The sequence below is a fragment of the Staurois parvus genome, unplaced genomic scaffold, assembly GCF_062004578.1.
Source record: "Staurois parvus isolate SC_StPar_1 unplaced genomic scaffold, SC_StPar_1.0 ptg000224l, whole genome shotgun sequence".
In the NCBI taxonomy this organism is placed as follows: Eukaryota; Metazoa; Chordata; class Amphibia; order Anura; family Ranidae; genus Staurois; species Staurois parvus.
The window spans coordinates 1,216,685-1,235,718 of record NW_028318020.1 but is presented as its reverse complement, the minus strand read 5'-3'; the positions used below and the strand labels follow the sequence as shown (position 1 = coordinate 1,235,718).

The 19,034-nt window shown below is 44.6% G+C and overlaps 1 protein-coding gene and 1 pseudogene across 1 annotated transcript in view; one reads left to right on the top strand and one right to left on the bottom strand.

Annotated features, from left to right (window-relative positions):
* LOC149460620 (uncharacterized) overlaps nt 1-6,838 on the top strand; it is a 67,989-nt pseudogene extending 61,151 nt beyond the window's left edge.
* An 8,992-nt stretch (nt 6,839-15,830) lies between these two features.
* Nucleotides 15,831-19,034, bottom strand: part of LOC149460606 (uncharacterized) — a 345,151-nt gene continuing 341,947 nt past the window's right edge. The window contains exon 9 of the mRNA XM_089679458.1: nt 15,831-18,033. Within this exon, the coding sequence (XP_089535584.1) occupies nt 16,858-18,033 (1,176 nt within the window). The 3' untranslated portion in view covers nt 15,831-16,857. The remainder of the gene's footprint in view (nt 18,034-19,034) is intronic.

Here is a 19,034-nt window from a genome sequence, read left to right as displayed (position 1 = left end):
GCTCTCTCTACATAGAGACTAATGTATACCATATTTATCGAAAATTACAGACGGTAAATAGTATTGCTATGGTTATACTTTTTGCATATGCTTTACTGTGGGAATTGGATTCATGTTGATCTAAAATCTATTCTAATGTCCTATTCCCGTCTGCGATACGGGAGAACATGTATGAAGATGTGCACGGACTGCGATCCGTATCTGTCTATGATCTGTTTTGTCTTTCTTACTTCAATAAAACTTTTTTGGAACAAAAAAAGAAAGAAGGGGAGATCCAGGAGAGAATGTTCACTAATCTCCCACCCCTCTAACTGGCATCACCCCCTGTGCCGATCCTAGGTGTGCCTGGAGGAGAGCAGAAGGATGACTCTGTGGTGTCAGACTTCTCCCTTCTAACCCCCGACACCACAAGCCCAATAGGCAAACACTGCGCCCAACTGATGCTTCATAGCTACTTTCCAAGGTAGAGCTATTCCCTCCCACACCATGCAATATAGAGGCCTGAATACGCATGCGCGTGCCCGTATGGCACCAGTAACTTCAGTCTCTTGGTAACAGGATGAATGTTGGGGTCTTCAGCGAGACACTTTCATTGGTGCACTTACACTCCTATGGTAAAGTATCATTGTAATCCCGTGGCAGGATTTGTATAGCAAAGCAAACACTGTGTCTGTATAGCAGGACCATCTACACAACCCAGTGCCTGGTGAGTATGGGAGAAGTGTCATGTCTCTGTGTGCCGTGTTCCTGTCATCTGCCAGGGGGCAAAATCCCTCTCACCAGATCCTGGGACTAAGGCCCAAACCATGGTCCTGGAAATGACCGGCTCCTGTGGTCACCTCACGATGAGCCCTTCACACTGTCGGTGTAGGCACTGTACTGTAGGCCACATCTCTCAGGTTGGATGTTCCCTGACTGATGCAGATACCTAAACATGGAGTGAACTGACCCTGAGCACTTCTCTGCCAGGTCCAGACTGTTCCCTGCCACATGCAGACTGCCTCCCCTCAGGAAAAACAAGATGGAGTCCTTCACTCTGCTCTCACTAAGCATTCTGGTCTCTGTAGTTCCATTCCTCATATCAGCCTATCAGGCCATTTTTGTTCAGGACTGTATATCCCACAATGCTTTGCAGCTGCACCTCCTGCTTGAGAAAGTCCCTGTCATTGGCTCCTTTAATACCTCTTCTGATTGGCTCTCTCTGTATTACAGTCTGAGAGGAGAAGGGAGGGGCTGAAATCCCTGACTGCCTTGTGTGTATCCAGTGCAAGTGTCAGATTTCACAGGAGATGCCAGTCAGCAGGTTACAGCAGTCACAGATAGGAGTCATTTCCTCCCCTACACAAGGATCTACAGTCCATACACACCCAGCACAAGGCCGGGGCCACACTACCAGACGCTTCTCAGGGCTGCAGTTCCTCTGAGCTCCACAAGGTGGGGATCTCACTTCTACCCACACAAGAAGTCTCTATGGAAGACAGGAAGTGATGTTAGGGACAGACAGGAAGTGATGTCAGGTACAGACAGGAAGTTTTGGGCGAGAGGTGAGTTGGGAGGAAGCTGAAAGGAGACGTTGCTGGAAGTGGCAGCAGAGGAGGTAATAAGATGTTATTTCCTATTTACACCCAGTAACCCCCCGTCATGTCTGTCCTCTTCCTCCATAGTCATGTCCGTCCTCTTCCTCCATAGTCATGTCAGTCCTCTTCCTCCATAGTCATGTCCATTCTTTTCCTCCATAGTCACTTCCATTCTCTTCCTCCATAGTCATGTCCGTCCTCTTCCTCCATAGTCATGTCCGTCCTCTTCCTCAATAGTCACTGTGACGTCTTTTATCTCCAGCAGATGATGATACACACATATATAGTGTGGGAACCCAGATGAACCCCTTCAGGGGCACAACATTCCCCCACTTCCGGGGCCGGAACATTCTCCTCATTGTGGAGCTGTGTCACCTTTCCCACCAATCACTTTCTTACCTCATCAGTCTATATCAAAGGATTATACCACTTTTATAAGTGGTGGGGGATGGAGAAGCCTATGACATCACACTGACCTCACAGCTCCTCCTCCCAATGTCCCTCCATCCAGAGTCATTGAATCCTATGACATCACACTGACCTCACAGCCCCTCCATCCAGAGTCAGAGAATCCTATGACATCACACTGACCTCGCAGCTCCTCCCCCCAATCTCTCTCCATCCAGAGTCAGAGAATCCTATGACATCACACTGACCTCGCAGCTCCTCCTCCCAATGTTCCTCCATCCAGAGTCAGAGAATCCTATGACATCACACTGACCTCGCAGCTCCTCCCCCCAATGTCCCTCCATCCAGAGTCAGAGAATCCTATGACATCACACTGACCTCGCAGCTCCTCCTCCCAATGTCCGTCCATCCAGAGTCAGAGAATCCTATGACATCACACTGACCTCAAAGCTCCTCCTTCCAATATCCCTCCATCCAGAGTCAGAGAATCCTATGACATCACACTGACCTCACAGCTCCTCCTTCCAATATCCCTCCATCCAGAGTCAGAGAATCCTATGACATCACACTGACCTCACAGCTCCTCCTCCCAATGTCCCTTTGTTTTGCTCCTTTCTTTTTATTCTATGGTATTAGGATGTGGGGGTCCCTTGGCATCCTCATAAGCAAAAAAGAACTGTTGGTCCTGCGTTATGTTATGACGTCAGAATTCCTTTTAACCTGTGTAGTGTGGGGGTCCTGTGGGGGGAAATTATACCTCAGCCTGAAGTGGGGCTTTAATAAAATGGAGAACTGAATGGAGAGGTGAGGAGGATTCTGGGAATATCATTTGATGTGACTATTTGTGTTCAGATGTAGAGTTTTCCTCCTGTGAAGTCTGGAGATCATATGACATCACATTGCCTCCACCTCCCTCCCTGATAGAAGAGAGAAAGAAGAAGAAGATTCTAGAAGTCACCAGAGAGATCACTGAGCTGCTGACAGGAGAGGTGAGCGGTGCCGGGAATTCTGGGACATTCTCCAGTAACAGACAAGGGATGTGTCTGGATGGTGACTGTATCATTGTGTGTGTCAGGTTCCTATAAGGTGTCAGGGTGTCACTGTCTATTTCTCCATGGAGGAGTGGGAGTATTTAGAAGGACACAAGGATCTCTACAAGGACGTCATGATGGACAATCAGCCGCCCCTCACATCACCGGGTAAGAGGAGACTTTATTGTAAAGGAGAGAGCAGTACGGAGGATCCACCTAGATCCCCCATCATCTGATAAACACATAGAAACAATGGATTCAGTCAGTGTGTGTGTTTCCTACAGATGGATCCAGTCATGGGAACCCACCACAGAGATGTCCCCGTCCTCTGTATTCCCGGGATTCCACACAGGAAGGTCACACCATCCCTCACCATCATCAGGTAGATGATGACAATTATTGGTAGTTGTGATTTATACACAGCATGTTTGTTACAATGAATGTTTTATTATATCTTTCAGAGTGGAATCCTCGGGGATGATAATATTGATGTTAAAGAAGAGTATAAAGAGGAGGATGAGGAGTATGGAGTGATGGAGGAGTTTTCAGAAGGACACAAGGAGATGATGGAGCCACCTAATACCAGGAACCCACCAGAGAGATGTCCCCGTCCTCTGTATTCCCGGGATTCCACACAGGAAGATCACACCATCCCTCAGTATTGCAAGGTCAGTGGGACAGAGTATCTAGATCATGGACTTGTGGAGACAATGTGTGGAGTTCTTTTATGTGACCTTATATTTTACAGATGATATTTTCTCTCATTTCCTTGATTTAGAGTGGAGATCCAATCGATATAGAATTTGAGGTGAAAGCAGAAGAAGAAGAGGCGTATGTGAGGGATGATCAGCAGTCTATGGAGGAGGATGGAATAACGGGGACATTTATAGAGGAGGACACTCCTACAGAGATCAGCACAGGTGGGTCATGAACACTAAATCCATTCCTCCACCCATACTGCTCACTGATTGGTCCAGAGTAGGGCGGGGACTGGGTGATATCAGCCTGTAATCCCCTGGTCACTTTCCTGAGCTGTGTTCCCCGTCCTGTATTCCTGGATTTCTCTCGGATAATCTTCCTTCTCTGTGCTGCAGACACAATTTATGTATCTAGACTGGATTTATGGAGATTCTGGGGATCAGCTGGAAGCTAAATCTTAATTCATTGCCTCTGCTCAATGTAGACACCTGTCAGAGCCTAGACTTGAACCCAGGACCTCTACTGTGTCTGGTAGTAACTCTTCTCACTGAGTTATCTGATATAATGGACGGCACTTTGCTTAATCCATTGCTGTGTTTTCTCCTGAGCCTTGAAATCTTTGCTCCTCCCATGAACTTCCTGATTTAAGCCATGTCTCTGCACTTCCTGTTTGGCAGATTATTGTGTCTTCTCCATCCAATATCTTGCCCTTGTCTCTCCTGCTACCTTCTGTACCTTCACTACTGACCTGGAACAACTTGTTACTGACCCTTGGCTTGTTTATTGACTACTACTACTGTGACCTGGTACTAACACGCAGCAAAACCCATACCCACCATCTGGAGCTCTGGTGATACTGGTTAGTGCTTAGACCCCGCACCTCAGGTGAGCCTACGTCATCTGTCAGGGTGACCTGCCTGTATACCTATCCTGTTGGTTGGTCTTCTTCTATAAATACTGGTCTCTGAGCCTGAGCTCTGACCAGCATAGAAAAATCTGACCCAAACATGGAGGCCGCTATAGCCTACCAAGAAAAATGTTCCGAACTGGAAAGTGTAGTAAAGGGGCAACAGGAGAAAATCCATGACTGCAAAGATGATTGCTGGGCATATGTTCCCGTGATGTTGCTAACACAGGCATGCCTCTGTCATGATGAGTGATAGAGGGGGTGGGGACCCTCGTCCTATAATCCCCTCATCACTGTCCCTCCTATAAAACACAGTTCTGGTTGTTTCCTCACTCTCTGACTAAGGTCCATGAATAAAGAAATGACCTGGTAGGAGATCAGAGGAGCCATTTCCTAGTTCCCTTGAGGGTGGAATTGTAAGCTCCTCAGAGACCAAGCTGCCTGATGTGGGCGGAGTCCTGGTTTGGGGGAACCAATCAGCTCCTGTCTAGTAATCCTCTTTGTCTTTGTATTTTAGTCCATGGCCGGGAGATGAGGAAAACCTCCGAGGATTGTCTCACTTTGTCTCCAGACTGGAAAGTAGAAGATGAGGACATCACACAGTATAGTCCAGGAGAAAACCCGGCTCCCTCCAATGTCCATCCGGCACCACCCAGTGTAGATGGACCATCGGATTCCTCGTATCATGAGGAACCTCAGACTGTGCAGGACCAGGCCGGCCTTCCAACAGGGAAGAGCTTCTCCTGTACTGAGTGTGGGAAGGGTTTCTGTTCTAAATACAAACTTAATGTGCATAAAAGATCTCACACGGGGGAGAAGCCGTATTCCTGTCCTGAGTGCGGGAAATGTTTTTCAAGGAAGACCCGTCTTTACACACATCAGAGATCTCACACGGGAGAGAAGCTGCATTCCTGTCCTGAGTGTGGGAAAAGTTTTTCACAGAAGTCCAGTCTTTACACACATCAGAAATCTCACACGGGAGATAAACCGTATTCCTGTCCTGAGTGTGGGAAAAGTTTTTCACAGAAGTCCAGTCTTTGCACACATCAGAGATCTCACACCGGGGAGAAGCCATATTCCTGTCCTGAGTGTGGAAAGTGTTTTTCAGATAAGTCCAATCTTTACACACATCAGAGATCTCACACAGGGGAGAAGCCTTATTTCTGTCCTGAGTGCGGGAAATGTTTTACAAAGTCTTCCAATCTTTACACACATCAGCGATCTCACACAGGGGAGAAGCCGTACTGCTGTCCTGAGTGTGGGAAATGTTTTTCACAGACGTCCAGTCTTCATAAACATCAAAGATCTCACACGGGAGAGAAGCCACTTTCCTGTCCTGAGTGAGGGAAATGTTCCTCACTGAAGTCCTGTCTTCCTGTACATCAGGGGTCCCACACAACCCTGGAGGTGTATTAGTGCCTTGAGTGCAGGAAATGTCTTCTAGATGAATGTTGCTGGACATCCCAGCTCTCATGTGGGGAAGAAGCACCCCCTGATATACACCTCAGATATACTCCATGGCTGATCTTCATCATGGAAGAAACAGTTCATAAGGAGATCAGAGGTCCCCAAAGACATGGATGAAGTGTGGGACCGGGTTGGCCATTGATAGCAGGAGAAGAATAAAAATGGAGTCCTGCCCTGTGATTGGCTGAGTACATTTTGTGGTGGGAGATTTCACAAACACTTGCAGGTCTTTTTAAAAAAAAATGGTTCTACCTCCTGTATACCGGACACTTCCACCCCCTTCCTGCCTAGGCTGACTGGTAACTATCAGCGCTCTCACACTTTGAATGACAATTATACAGTCATGCAACATTGTACCCAAATTATATTTTTGTAATTTTTTCACACAAATAGATATTTATTTTGGTGGTATTTAAACACCACTTTTTACCATTTTTGCTTGTTTCTTGTTTTTACAAATAAATGGTCTTTCCTTATAAATGTAGACAAAGGTGTATTCTGCGCCATTTCTTGGGTACAATAACCCCAATCAGTGTCTATGATTCAGTGTGTAGGAGAGTTATAGAGTCTAGTAGAGAAACAATCTCCTGCGCCACAATATAAATGTAGATAATTTAAGCAGCCTGTATTAAAGGTGCCACAGCACCAAAATCATCAACTAAAGTATATAAACCAATTAATACGGCGCTATACTAACAAACAAGCGATACAATAAGAATAAACACATAAAACTGACATTAGTGTAGGGTGAGGTGGACGGCTATGAGAGTATCATGCATTGGAGTGACAGGAAACATATGGTGAATATTGTCCTTGGTGAATCACACAGACTTCATGCAGGTGTGAGCTGCAATGTGCCAATCCTCTAAGGCTGGGGTGCCCCCTCACCTTCCTGCTCAGGCCCCCAGGGACCAAAGAGCCTTGGGTAGTAACTGTAATATTCCTCCAGATAACAGGTGGATCCCTCTGGCAGTAATGATGTAACTCACTCCTCCTGGTTAGCCTCAGCACTAGATGGTAAGCCTCAGCAATCGTTGGTATCCGTGGTGTCTCTCCGGTAATGGCTCTCCAATACGGTCACCAGTGAGGCAAGAGAGACTTATATAGTGTAAAACCTTTTATTTATTTTTAAAAGAAACTAAGAGCCTACTTACACAGATCTTCAGACAAGCAAGCCTTTACACCACTCCAAGGGTGTACTGTATTCGGAAAACGGAGCACCAAGATGGCGCCCACGCCGGATATGACGTCAGGCCGTCGATCGTAAGAAGCTCCTCCCACTGGCGTATCTACGCGTTACGTCACTCAAACACGTGACTTCGTGTTAGGCCTAGCGGATGCCCCATCACCTCAACGTCCACCCTCCACCCCTCGTACCTCTCCCATTTGGCATACCCCATCTCCACGGAGGGATAGAAGGAGAGTCAGACAGGATCCGGGTTGACAGGTCCATTCTCACTTGCCTAATACCTATTGTTTGACAGTCCTTGGTCCTGCCTATTGTCTTTTCTGACTTTACCAAGAATTGGGACACAGGGATTTTGCTCTTTATATCTTACGTTGTCAGGATGTGTATTTCTATGGATACTGCTGTGATAATTTTGTAATTCTGAGTATTATGTGTGCCTTGCATTGATAGCTGGACGAGTTAAGGTATAACAAGGGTCTTCGGACCCTCCTAATTACGCCCATTAATTTATGGTTTCACAACTCTTCGACGCGTTTCCCCACCCTGCCTCCTGACATGGCCGGAGGTGTCGCTGCCCGACTGAGGGGTGGCAGCTCCGTTTTCCATGTTTTAGGGAGACAGGGTCTGGGCCCATTTGTCCCCTTAATATTTGAACTTTTTGTTTTATCAGGTATGACAAATTTTCAGCCTGATCCATGTTCTTCAGTTACCCTCTTAATTGTAGGAGCTATTAAAATCTCCTCTCCATTGTTTTTTGTATTCTCTTTTCTCAAAACTTTAGTGCATGAGGATGGTGTTGTGTCGGTCTGTGGACATCACGGCCCCCATGTTGGGGCCGGGGGGTCCCCTAGGCTGGTTCTGCCACCTGTACGTCTGTCTGATGTAGACCTGCGGATTTCTATGTCTAGCCAAATAATTTTAGGGGATATCCCTGCAGTGTGTACTTTTATGATGATAGTAACAAGCTATGTTTACTATGGTAATTCAATGTATTTTGCATAATGTCCAGGGTTTCAATTCGCCAAACAAGCGCAAAACAGCCTTTCTTCAATATAAACGACTGGGAGCCAAGATCATCTTATTACAGGAAACACATTTTGCAGCCACAAAGCACCCGACATATTTTCATAGATCTTATAGGCAGGGGTATTATACCCTTCATTCCTCCAAGAGTAGGGGCGTGGCCATCTTTCTACATAACTCATTCCCCTTTGAGGTTCAACATGTGTATCGTGATCCAGACAGTAGGTTTATCATTCTTAAAGGCATCCTTTCAGGTCGAGAACTTACTATTGCTAATGTCTATGCACCGAATTCGGCACAAACTACCTTTTTTTCAAAATTTTTTGCTGCTCTGGATAGGTTTTTGTCCCCCCATCTATTGGTGGGTGGGGATTTTAATCTGGTGGCAAATCCTCTTTTAGTCCGTAGTTCCCCCTCGCACTCTTCCCAGGCTTTCCCAAAATCCCTTACTAAGAAACTAGATGCCCTCCAGTTGGTGGATGCCTGGAGAGCACACAACATAGGAGCCAGGGATTACACATTTTATTCCCACCCTCATGACTCTTATGCTAGATTAGACTACATATATTGTACCCCGATTTTACTAGCTAATTCTAGGATAGCTTGCATTCATTTGAGCCCCTGGTCGGATCACAGTATTATGGCCTTATCTATCACGTTTGTGGGATTGGCACCTACTCCCTTCTCTTGGAGACTTAATGACTCTATGCTCACTGATATTGACTCTCGCCAGGAGGTGATTACATCTCTTCAGGAATACTTTCAATCTAATTCAACTCCTGATATTTCCCCAGCCACACTCTGGGTAGCCCACAAGGCGGTCCTACGAGGCCGACTTATCTCCATGGCCTCATCCAGAAATAGAAAACGTTGGCAGCAAATACTACTTCTAACCCGAGAATTAGAAGCACACTATAGAAGCCATGTCGCTAATCCATCTCTACTTAATAAACAGCTACTGTCCCAAAAGCGCTTAGAACTGAATTCCCTGCTTTCCCAAAAAACTGAAAAGGCCCTCCGCTGGTCGAAGGCCTCGTTCCTATTACATAGTAACTCGGCATCTACCATGTTTGCAAGGAAATTGAACCACTCTCTGCGCCCCCCACACGTGTATAAATTGCGTACTAATTCAGGTGCTATTTCATCTCTACCTCAGGAAGTCTTGGGTATTTTCGAAAATTTTTATTCTAAGCTACTAGCTCCTCCGCAGTCAGATTCTGTTTCTCTATCAGATTCATGGCTGGATTCTATACCCCTCCCTGCTCTTACACCTTCTCAGATTGTCTCTCTTAATGCCCCCTGTACTTTAGAGGAAATAACATGTGCGATAAGCGCGCTCAAACGCTCTACTGCACCGGGTCCTGACGGATTTACCGCTAGCTATTATAAACATTTCACCTCTATATTTGCTCCATACTTGATAACTTTATTTAATGATGTTTTGCAGGGGGGTAAGTTCCCCGAGGAGATGTTGTTGGCTAACATGTCTCTAATACCCAAGCGACAGAAAGACCACTGTTTGCCACAAAACTATAGACCAATCTCGGTCATGAATAACGATCTAAAAATATTTAGCCGTATTTTGGCGGACCGGTTGGCCCCTATCATCTCCTCTTTGGTCTCTCCAGACCAGTCGGGTTTTATTCCTGACAGATTTATTACTGATAACATTCGTCTCGCTCTAAACGTTATTCAAGATGCCAATTTACATTCCAAAGAGGTTCTGTTGATGAGTTTGGATATAAACAAGGCCTTTGACAGTGTTCTTTGGCCCTACTTGTTCTCCTTGCTACAGAAAATGGGCTTCAGTGATGGGTTTTTGGCAGGCATACATGCCCTATACAACTCTCCTAAAACAAGAATAAGGCTTCCTGGCTGTAACTCTGACTTTTTTACATTGGGTAGAGGTACCCGCCAGGGCTGTCCTCTTTCGCCGCTTTTATTTGCGCTGGTGTTGGAACCTGTGGCATTGGCAATTAAATCACATTCGGACATTTCTGGCTATTCATTATTAGTTTCACATTTTAAGCTGAGCATGTATGCTGATGATGTTATGCTTTTTATTACTAACCTGTTGACTTCTTTACCTAACTTGTGTGCTGTATTGAACGATTTTGCCAAATTGTCAGGTCTCACCGTTAATTTTACCAAATCTGTGATCATGCCTGTTAATGTTCCTGACTCCCTCAGTGCATCTCTCAGTAGTTCTTTCCATTTCGCTGGGTCAAGGACAGGATATCCTATCTGGGGATTAACCTCACTCCCAGATACTTGGATATGTTTACGGCTAATTATCCATCATGTGTATCGCGTCTCTCTACTCTACTGAAGATCTGGCACGGTTATCATATCTCCTTTCTGGGTAGAGTCACGGCGGTTAAAATGAATATTTTGCCCAAACTGCTTTATCTTTTTAGAGCACTTCCAGTTCCGGTCTCAAAAACGTTTTTGGATCACTTTCAGCGGACTATTAACAATTTTATTTGGGGAAATAAGCATCCACGTTTTGCCTCATCCATTTTGTATCGTTCACAACGGACGGGAGGTCTCGGTCTTCCTAACTTTTGGCTATATTACCTCTCGGCTCGTTTTGCGCAATTATCACAGTGGGCTATTATTAACTCTCAAATCCCGTGGATCAAGTTTGAGTCTCAGTCGATACGTCCTTTTTATTTACCGGGAATTTTATGGTCTAAAATCTCCCCCCGATCGCTTACTTTTCATAACTCTATAGTGACCCACTCGCTGACACTTTGGTCCAGATACAAGGCTAAATTGAGTTTAGTCTCCCATATTCCCACAGGTGTGTCATTTTTTGGTGATCCTACTTTTGTTGTAGCCTTTTCTTCCCCTCACATATTTCGTTGGTGGTATGATCGATTCTTTATCAGATTATCTGATTTCCAAAGAGGAGGATCTTACATTACCTTCAATATGCTGCGTGTGTTATTTGATGTTCCTCTTCGTGAGTACCTCCGTTATAGACAGATTAGGCACTTTTTTAATGCGCACTTTGGCCTTACCCCATCTTCTCCGATCTCTTTTTTTGAGCGTATCAGCCGTGACTCTCCCAGAGGTGGGGGTCTTATTTCAGTTCTTTATCACCAATTTTTGATCTGTCTTTTTCATGCTCCCCCTTTGTACAGACGAAGGTGGGAGGAGGATTGTGGTATCACTTTTTCGGATGAGGATTGGGATTCTATGGTGGATAATATATGCAAGAGCTCTAGATCTCTTTCGGTTCGTGAGACGGCCCTTAAAGTTTTAACCAGATGGTATTATACCCCGTCAAGACTACATACATTGTTTCCACAAACATCCCCTTTATGTTTCCGGGGCTGTGGCCTTACAGGTACTCTGGTCCATATATTTTGGGATTGCCCGAACATATCTTTGATCTGGCGTAAGATATCTGAGGTGGCTACCTCACTATCGGGCAACCCGATACAATTGTCCATACAGACCTGTTTATTGGGGGTTCATATCCCAGGGGTCCCTGATGCCACTCTGAGATTGCTACATACATTATGTATTGCCACTTTATGGTCCATTGCCCTGCATGTTGTACCCTTGGACTCCGTTTTACACAGAATTGACGCTGTAATGCTTATGGAACGTATTCATTATACACTACTGGATAAGATGTACTTATACAATAAAAAATGGGAGTCATGGAAGGATTGTAGACATTTATTGCATGATTGACAACATCCCCGGTAAAGATTGGCTGACATGTATTGTTGATAGACGTATCACTCAATCTATTTTATCATTTATGTATCTCATGCACTCATAACTTCCTTTTTTCCTCTATCTTCTTTTTTATGTTAATATACTTTTATGTATTGTACATTTCAAATATGCCTTATTTTTGTTGACAATATCACTTTCATACTGTGCTGTTGTTTTACTGTCTACTCATGTACAATAAAATCGTTTGTAAACAAAAAAAAGAAAGAGGGGACCTTGACCTGGTACAACAAGAATATGTGAGAAAATTGATTCAGACTTTAGATCAGATAGAAATGTTGCTCGCACCTCTCCTTTATCTTTTCAGGAACCAACACACCTTTTCCAAGTGGGAGATGTCGTAGTGGTCCGCCAACTCGCTAAAGACAAGAAGCAAGGCTACCCCTTTGGACCGCCTACTACGGTGATAGCGGTTACCAGAACGGCTGTTCTGGTGGAGAATTCCCAGTCCTGGATCCATGCTAGTCGAGTGAAGAAGGTGAACCAAGCACCTGAGAAACACGAGATGGAAAAGGAGGTGAAGTATGAGAGGAAAATCCTCGAAGAGCGGGTGAAGTCAGTGAAAAAGGCCCTGAAGATGACATTCCTTACTGCCCCTCATGGTGCTTTGAAGATCTGGGTCCTATTGATCACACTGACTCTGCTCTTTTTCCTGCCAGTATGGATCATAACTAATTGTATTTATCACCCTGAGGACTTGGGCCTAATAAAAGGTATCTGTGGTCAAGGACTAGATTTAAATGAGACCTAGATAACCAAAAGTGAAAGAAAGTCAAAAAGAAGTTTTGAAGAGAACAATCCTTTTTCAGGAAAATGTTGATGATGCAGTTTAAATCTGCTTATGCTCAAAAGTCAGGTTCTGATAAATGTTGGATCTGTAGTAAGTTACATCCGAGCACATATGAAATTCCTCTTCTGGCCGCTCCAGTCAAAATATTTTTGTTAATAACAGGGAATGTAAGTATTGGTTTGACCAATATTACTTCTAATGCTGCCATATCTTTTCCAACTCTGGGAGTCACTCAACTCCCCGATTGGTGTTTTAGACTGGGGAATACTTCCCACAAGGGAAAGGGAATGTGCTCTCAGTCCATATTAAATATATCTGATCCTGGAAGGAGGGATGGAACTTCTGTGAAACTCTGGCAAGTAAATGGTAGAGCCCTGAATGAAAGTTTAGAAGGGATACAAGATAATGTGGGGAAAGCTATGTTTGGAAAACTTTTTTTTGTATTTCACACTTGTTGTCAGCCCTGAATTTCACTCTGCAATACAAAAATTGCAGATCTCCTTGGGAAACAATACCTATATCTGTTGTGGTAAGATCTGTTACCCTTGGATACCGAGTAATGTCCAGGGCTGGTGCTATGTAGCCCAATTAGTGCCAATCATGGCAGCTATAGACCAGAAGGAACACCAGGTAAAAGCCAGTACATACCCAAAACACCAACTAACTCTGAGACAGAGAAGGGAAACCAAACAAGAAAAGGTAGATCTATTCTCTACAGGTGATAAGGTTTGGTCATGGTTCCCTACCTACACGGGATGGGGAATAACACTCATGAACAAAATAAATAATGACACAAACATTATTGATGATATACTGGAGAGGAACTCTAAGGACATGGGGTTGCTAAATACCGAGACCAGAGCTATTAGAGAACAGCTGGAGATGTAAGAATTAGCTATTGAAAGCATGAGTGCTGCTCTGACAGGTCTGTGTGAGATGACAGAGGATTCTGAATGTTGTACTTGGATATATAATACCACAATGACTGTTCCAGATTATTATGAAATAATAAAGCAACACAGGGAACAGGTAGATGGTTTAATGGAAGAAGCTAGAGCTATAGGAAAAGATGGATGGACTCCTTTTGATTGGCTAGGATCAGGATTTGGTTCCATCTTTTCATGAATGAAAGGTATCGCTGTAAGAATAGTCATGATATTGTTTTTTGTTTTATTTTTATATCTATGTTTTAAATGCTTATTATATTGCATTGCTAGAGCTACCAAGACGCAAAATACAAATGAAGGTTATCTGGCTATGTACAAAAAGATGAATGAGGTAAAGAATTGAGATCATGTTCATGATCTAAGAGGGGATTGAAAGGATCTAGAGAACCTCCATTGTGTTGATGTACGCCATTTTAAGTATTAAGTTAGGTTTTTGCAGATATATTAGAAGTTTAATGGAACTGTTTTAGTTTGCTGAAGGATGTATCAACAAAAGATAACATGCCCCTGAAGTTTTCTTTGCCCGGCTATTTCTCAGAAAACTAGCAGAAACAGTTTATACCAAGAAATGTATATGTCATGTTTCATGTAGTCAGCTCATGATGGAAACTTACAATTACAGTTTTAGAACTCGCTCCCCCCCCTTATTATTTCTGTATCCTATATAATCTTAGTAATGTCTAATAAACTTTCAACATCTCTGAACATAAGCTGCCATTATTTCCATGTTCCGGGGTCTTCCCAGAATTCTGCTGATAAACCAGGAATCTCTCCACAGACCGGGGGTCTCTGAGGGGATAAGAAAATCAATCCTTTCACTTACCTGACCTAAATCCAACAGAACAGCTCTAGGATATCATGTTTTGGTCCATCCGACGCCACCAGGTTGCAACCAAACCGGATATCGTATGTACTCTCCAGCGCCTCAGGATATGCACAGCCAAAAGGGAAGCCAAGGGAACCAGGACAGCGACAACCAAAGGAAATGCTTCAGGGGTGCAGCCCTCCTCAGACGGGGAGATCAGCCACTAGATAGAGAATAAACAGGTGCGCACACACCTTGTGCATTATCCAAGGTTTATTGAAAGGAGTGAAAAATAAAACCAGACTCACGGATGAAGCATGTATCTAAAAATCATTTGCATAATGACGATGGCCACAACGGCAAGCAAGGTGTTCCAAGTGTCAGTGCGGTCAAATGGCTGACGCGTTTCAGGGATGAATCCCTTTCCTCAGAGCTCCTGACCAGCCTCTGATGCAGATGTGTAGTGGATGGATGATGGGAGTCTTGCTGGTGATATCTTATTAGGACCCTCCCCCGACGTTGTCAGGCATGAATACAAGCACATGGGGGCCATACAGACTACTGAGGACCATTCTGAGTTGCTGCAATGACATTTCAGCACAATGGATGACAGGCGGTGCCACCTGTGAGACTCGGCATGTGAAGGTAAAATTGCTGCACTGTGAAGCTAAGCATGGAGGTCACAGCAATGTGTACTCACCCAATCAGCTGCTTTCTTCATTTAGAGGTAGGTGATCAGGGGGCGGGTCTGTGACATCATCCTCTTCTAAGCCCCTCCCATCTGACCGTGCCCATTACTCTCCATGGCATGCCGAGCAGAACTTGGTTTTCATGTGTCTGCGTTGGGCTGATTTGTGGTCACCATGGATTGAATTATTAGGTGTAAACCAGGCAGATGGCTTGTTCTGGGGATTGTCAGTGATCACATGTCCTGTTATATGGATTCAATATCCATCGTCTGACATCCTAACAGGAGTTCTGTCATTTTTCAGGATGTCAGGAAAAACATGTCCTCCGTCAGTAAATGTTCATGTTGTGTCAGTAATAAAAGTCACGGAGGGTTGGGAACCCTGCAAGGGGGGCAGAGATATGTGACTGCCTAGTCCAGCCTTTCTCAGCCAGGGTTCCTCCAAAGGGTTCTAGGGCTTCCTTGTCACTTCATTGGGCTGTATATGGAAGTGTCACCGACCAGCCGTTTCTGGATACACAGCTTTGTCATCATTGCACACACACACCATTTTGTTTTTCATTCAATACATTTTTTATTATAATTTCACTTTTAACAAGATTGCAGAAAAAAATCAGGAAACAGTAAAATAAGGAATCCGATTGGTCAGGAAGATCCCTTGTCTGGAATGTGGGGGCGGAGTCATTATTATTGGTGTACAATACAATACACAACGTGTTCCATTATTATAACAAAGTATTGTAGAAAAGATCCCAACATGTGACATGGCTGAATGAATGCTGGTCATAGTAGTTCATCTATTCTCTAAGTGGGGTGGTATCTATTGGGCCAATCCCTTTTACAAACCACACATAATATCGCCCTTCAAAGTGAAAACAGAAACGATTTGCACAAAATCAAAGAGTAGAAATATTTTCTGGTGGATCCCCTCTACCCAGACCCCATATGTAGACATAGAACAACAACCTGTGTTCTCTCTTGTGCCGCACTCCTCCAACCACCCAAACCCACACAGAAGCCAAGGGAAATAATGAGAGGAAAGTTCCCCCCTAGTTTGGGGCGGAGTTCTCCTTCCCTCCTGTTGGGGGATGGGAGAAGGATGGACTGAAGACAGAGAGACGCTTCGGGGTCACCACTGTTCTGTAGAGCCTTGAAATGAAGGACATCAACTTCAGAAGTTCTTGTTGTCTGTGTAAAGTTCCCCGATAACGAGATCTGGGCTCTCCCGGCTTCTAGCTCTGTAACCCGCTATATCATTATCAGGAAACGCAACTCCGACACCCAAGAAGGGCTGAAGTTGTGTCCTTCATTTCCAGGATCTACTGACCACTCTGCACCCCGACATTTACTGCACTTCATCCATGTCTTTGGGGGCCTCTCATCTCCTTATCAACTGTTCCTTCCATGATGAAGATCAGCCATGGAGTATATCTGAGGTGTATATCAGGGTGTACTTCTTCCCCACATGAGAGCTGGGATGTCCAGCAACATTCATCTAGAAGACATTTCCCGCACTCAAGGCACTAATACACCTCCAGGGTTGTGTGGGACCCCTGATGTACAGGAAGACAGGACTTCAGAGAGGAACATTTCCCTCACTCAGGACAGGAAACTGGCTTCTCCCCGTGTGAGATCTCTGGTGTGTGTAAAGATTGGACTTCCTTGTAAAACATTTCCTACACACAGGACAGGAATATGCCTTCTCCCCCATGTGAGATCTCTGATGTCTGTAAAGATTGGGCTTGTCTGAAAAACATTTCCTGCATTCAGGACAGGAATATGGCTTCTCCCCTGTGTGAGATCTCTGATGTGTGTAAAGACTGGACTTCACTGAAAAACATTTCCCGCACTCAGGACAGGAATATGGTTTCTCCCCCGTGTGACATCTCTGATGTCTGTAAAGATCAGTTTTCTGTGAAAAACATTTGCCGCACTCAGAACAGGAAAGTGGCTTCTCCCCCGTGTGAGATCTCTGATGGCTGGAAAGATTGGTCTTCTGTGAAAAACATTTCCCGCACTCAGGACAGGAATATGGCTTCTCCCCCGTGTGACATGTCTGATGTGTGTAAAGATGGGACTGCTGTGAAAAACATTTCCCGCACTCAGGACAGGAAAATGGCTTCTCCCCCGTGTGACATCTTTGATGTGTGGAAAGATATGACTTATTTGAAAAACATTTCCCACACTCAGGACAGGAATATGGCTTCTCCTCCGTGTGACATCTCTGATGTCTGTAAAGATCGGATTTCTGTGAAAAACATTTCCCGCACTCAGGACAGGAAAACAGCTTCTTCCCCCTGTGACATCTTCGATGTGTGCAAAGATATGACTTATTTGAAACACATTTCCCACACTCAGGAGAAGAATACGGTTTTTGCCCCGTATGCGATCTCTGATGTCTGTAAAGATTGGACCTTTGTGAAAAACATTTCCCGCACTTAGGGCAAGAATACGGCTTCTCCCCTGTGTGAGATCTTTTATGAACGTTAAGTTTGGATTTGAAATGGAACCACTTCCCGCACTCAGTACAGGAGAAGCTCTTCCCTGTTGGAAGGCCGGCCCGGTCCCGCACAGTCTGAGGTTCCTCAGGATACGAGGAATCCGATGGTCCATCTACACTGGGTGGTGCTGGATGGACATTGGAGGGAGGCGGGTTTTCTCCTGGACTATACTGTGTGATGTCCTCATCTTCTACTTTCCAGTCTGGAGACAAAGTGAGACAATCCTCGGAGGTTTTCCTCATCTCCCGGCCATGGACTAAAATACAAAGACAAAGAGGATTACTAGACAGGAGCTGATTGGTTCCCCCAAACCAGGACTCCGCCCACATCAGGCAGCTTGGTCTCTGAGGAGCTTACAATTCCACCCTCAAGGGCACTAGGAAATGGCTCCTCTGATCTCCTACCAGGTCATTTCTTTATTCATGGACCTTAGTCAGAGAGTGAGGAAACAACCAGAACTGTCTTTTATAGGAGGGACAGTGATGAGGGGATTATAGGACGAGGGTCCCCACCCCCTCTATCACTCATCGCCATCTTCCCAACACAAGAAGTACTGCACTTCCTTATTTAGTCCATGATTTAGTCATGAAGAACAGCGGGGCTGAGCCCCACCAGAGGTCAGAGAGTGAGGATGGGGGGAGAACAACCAAGATGAAGACTGGACTGATCCTGAAGACCACCATCATTGGGTTATTGACTCCTCCCTCATTATCACTTTCACTTTCTTCCCACCACAGACAATTTTCAGCTGTCAGCACTCTCACACTTTGAATGACAATTACTCGTGCAAATCATGCAATGCTGTACCCATATTACATTTGTATCGTTTTTTTCACCCAATTGAGCTTTCTTTTGGTGGTATTTAATCACCGCTTGTGTGTGTTTTTTTTTGTTTTGTTTTGTTTTTTAGGTATCAACAAAAAAAAAAGACTAAAAATTTTGCAAAAATTGCATTTTTCTTAGTTTTTGTAATAACATTTTACAAATAAGTAATTTTTCTTCATTCATTTTGGCCAAAATCTGTGTATATTATATAGTCTGTGAGAAAGTTATAGAGTCTACATACTATGGTACCAATCACTGAAAACTGACCAATCCTAATGTACCGACATCATTTCTTGAGGCCCTTAAAATGTCAGGACGGTACAAATCCCCCCAAATGTCCAAACAGTACAAATCCCCCCCCCAAATGCCAGGACAGTACAAATCCTCTCAAATGTCAGGAGGGTGCAAATCCCCCCAAATGTTAAGA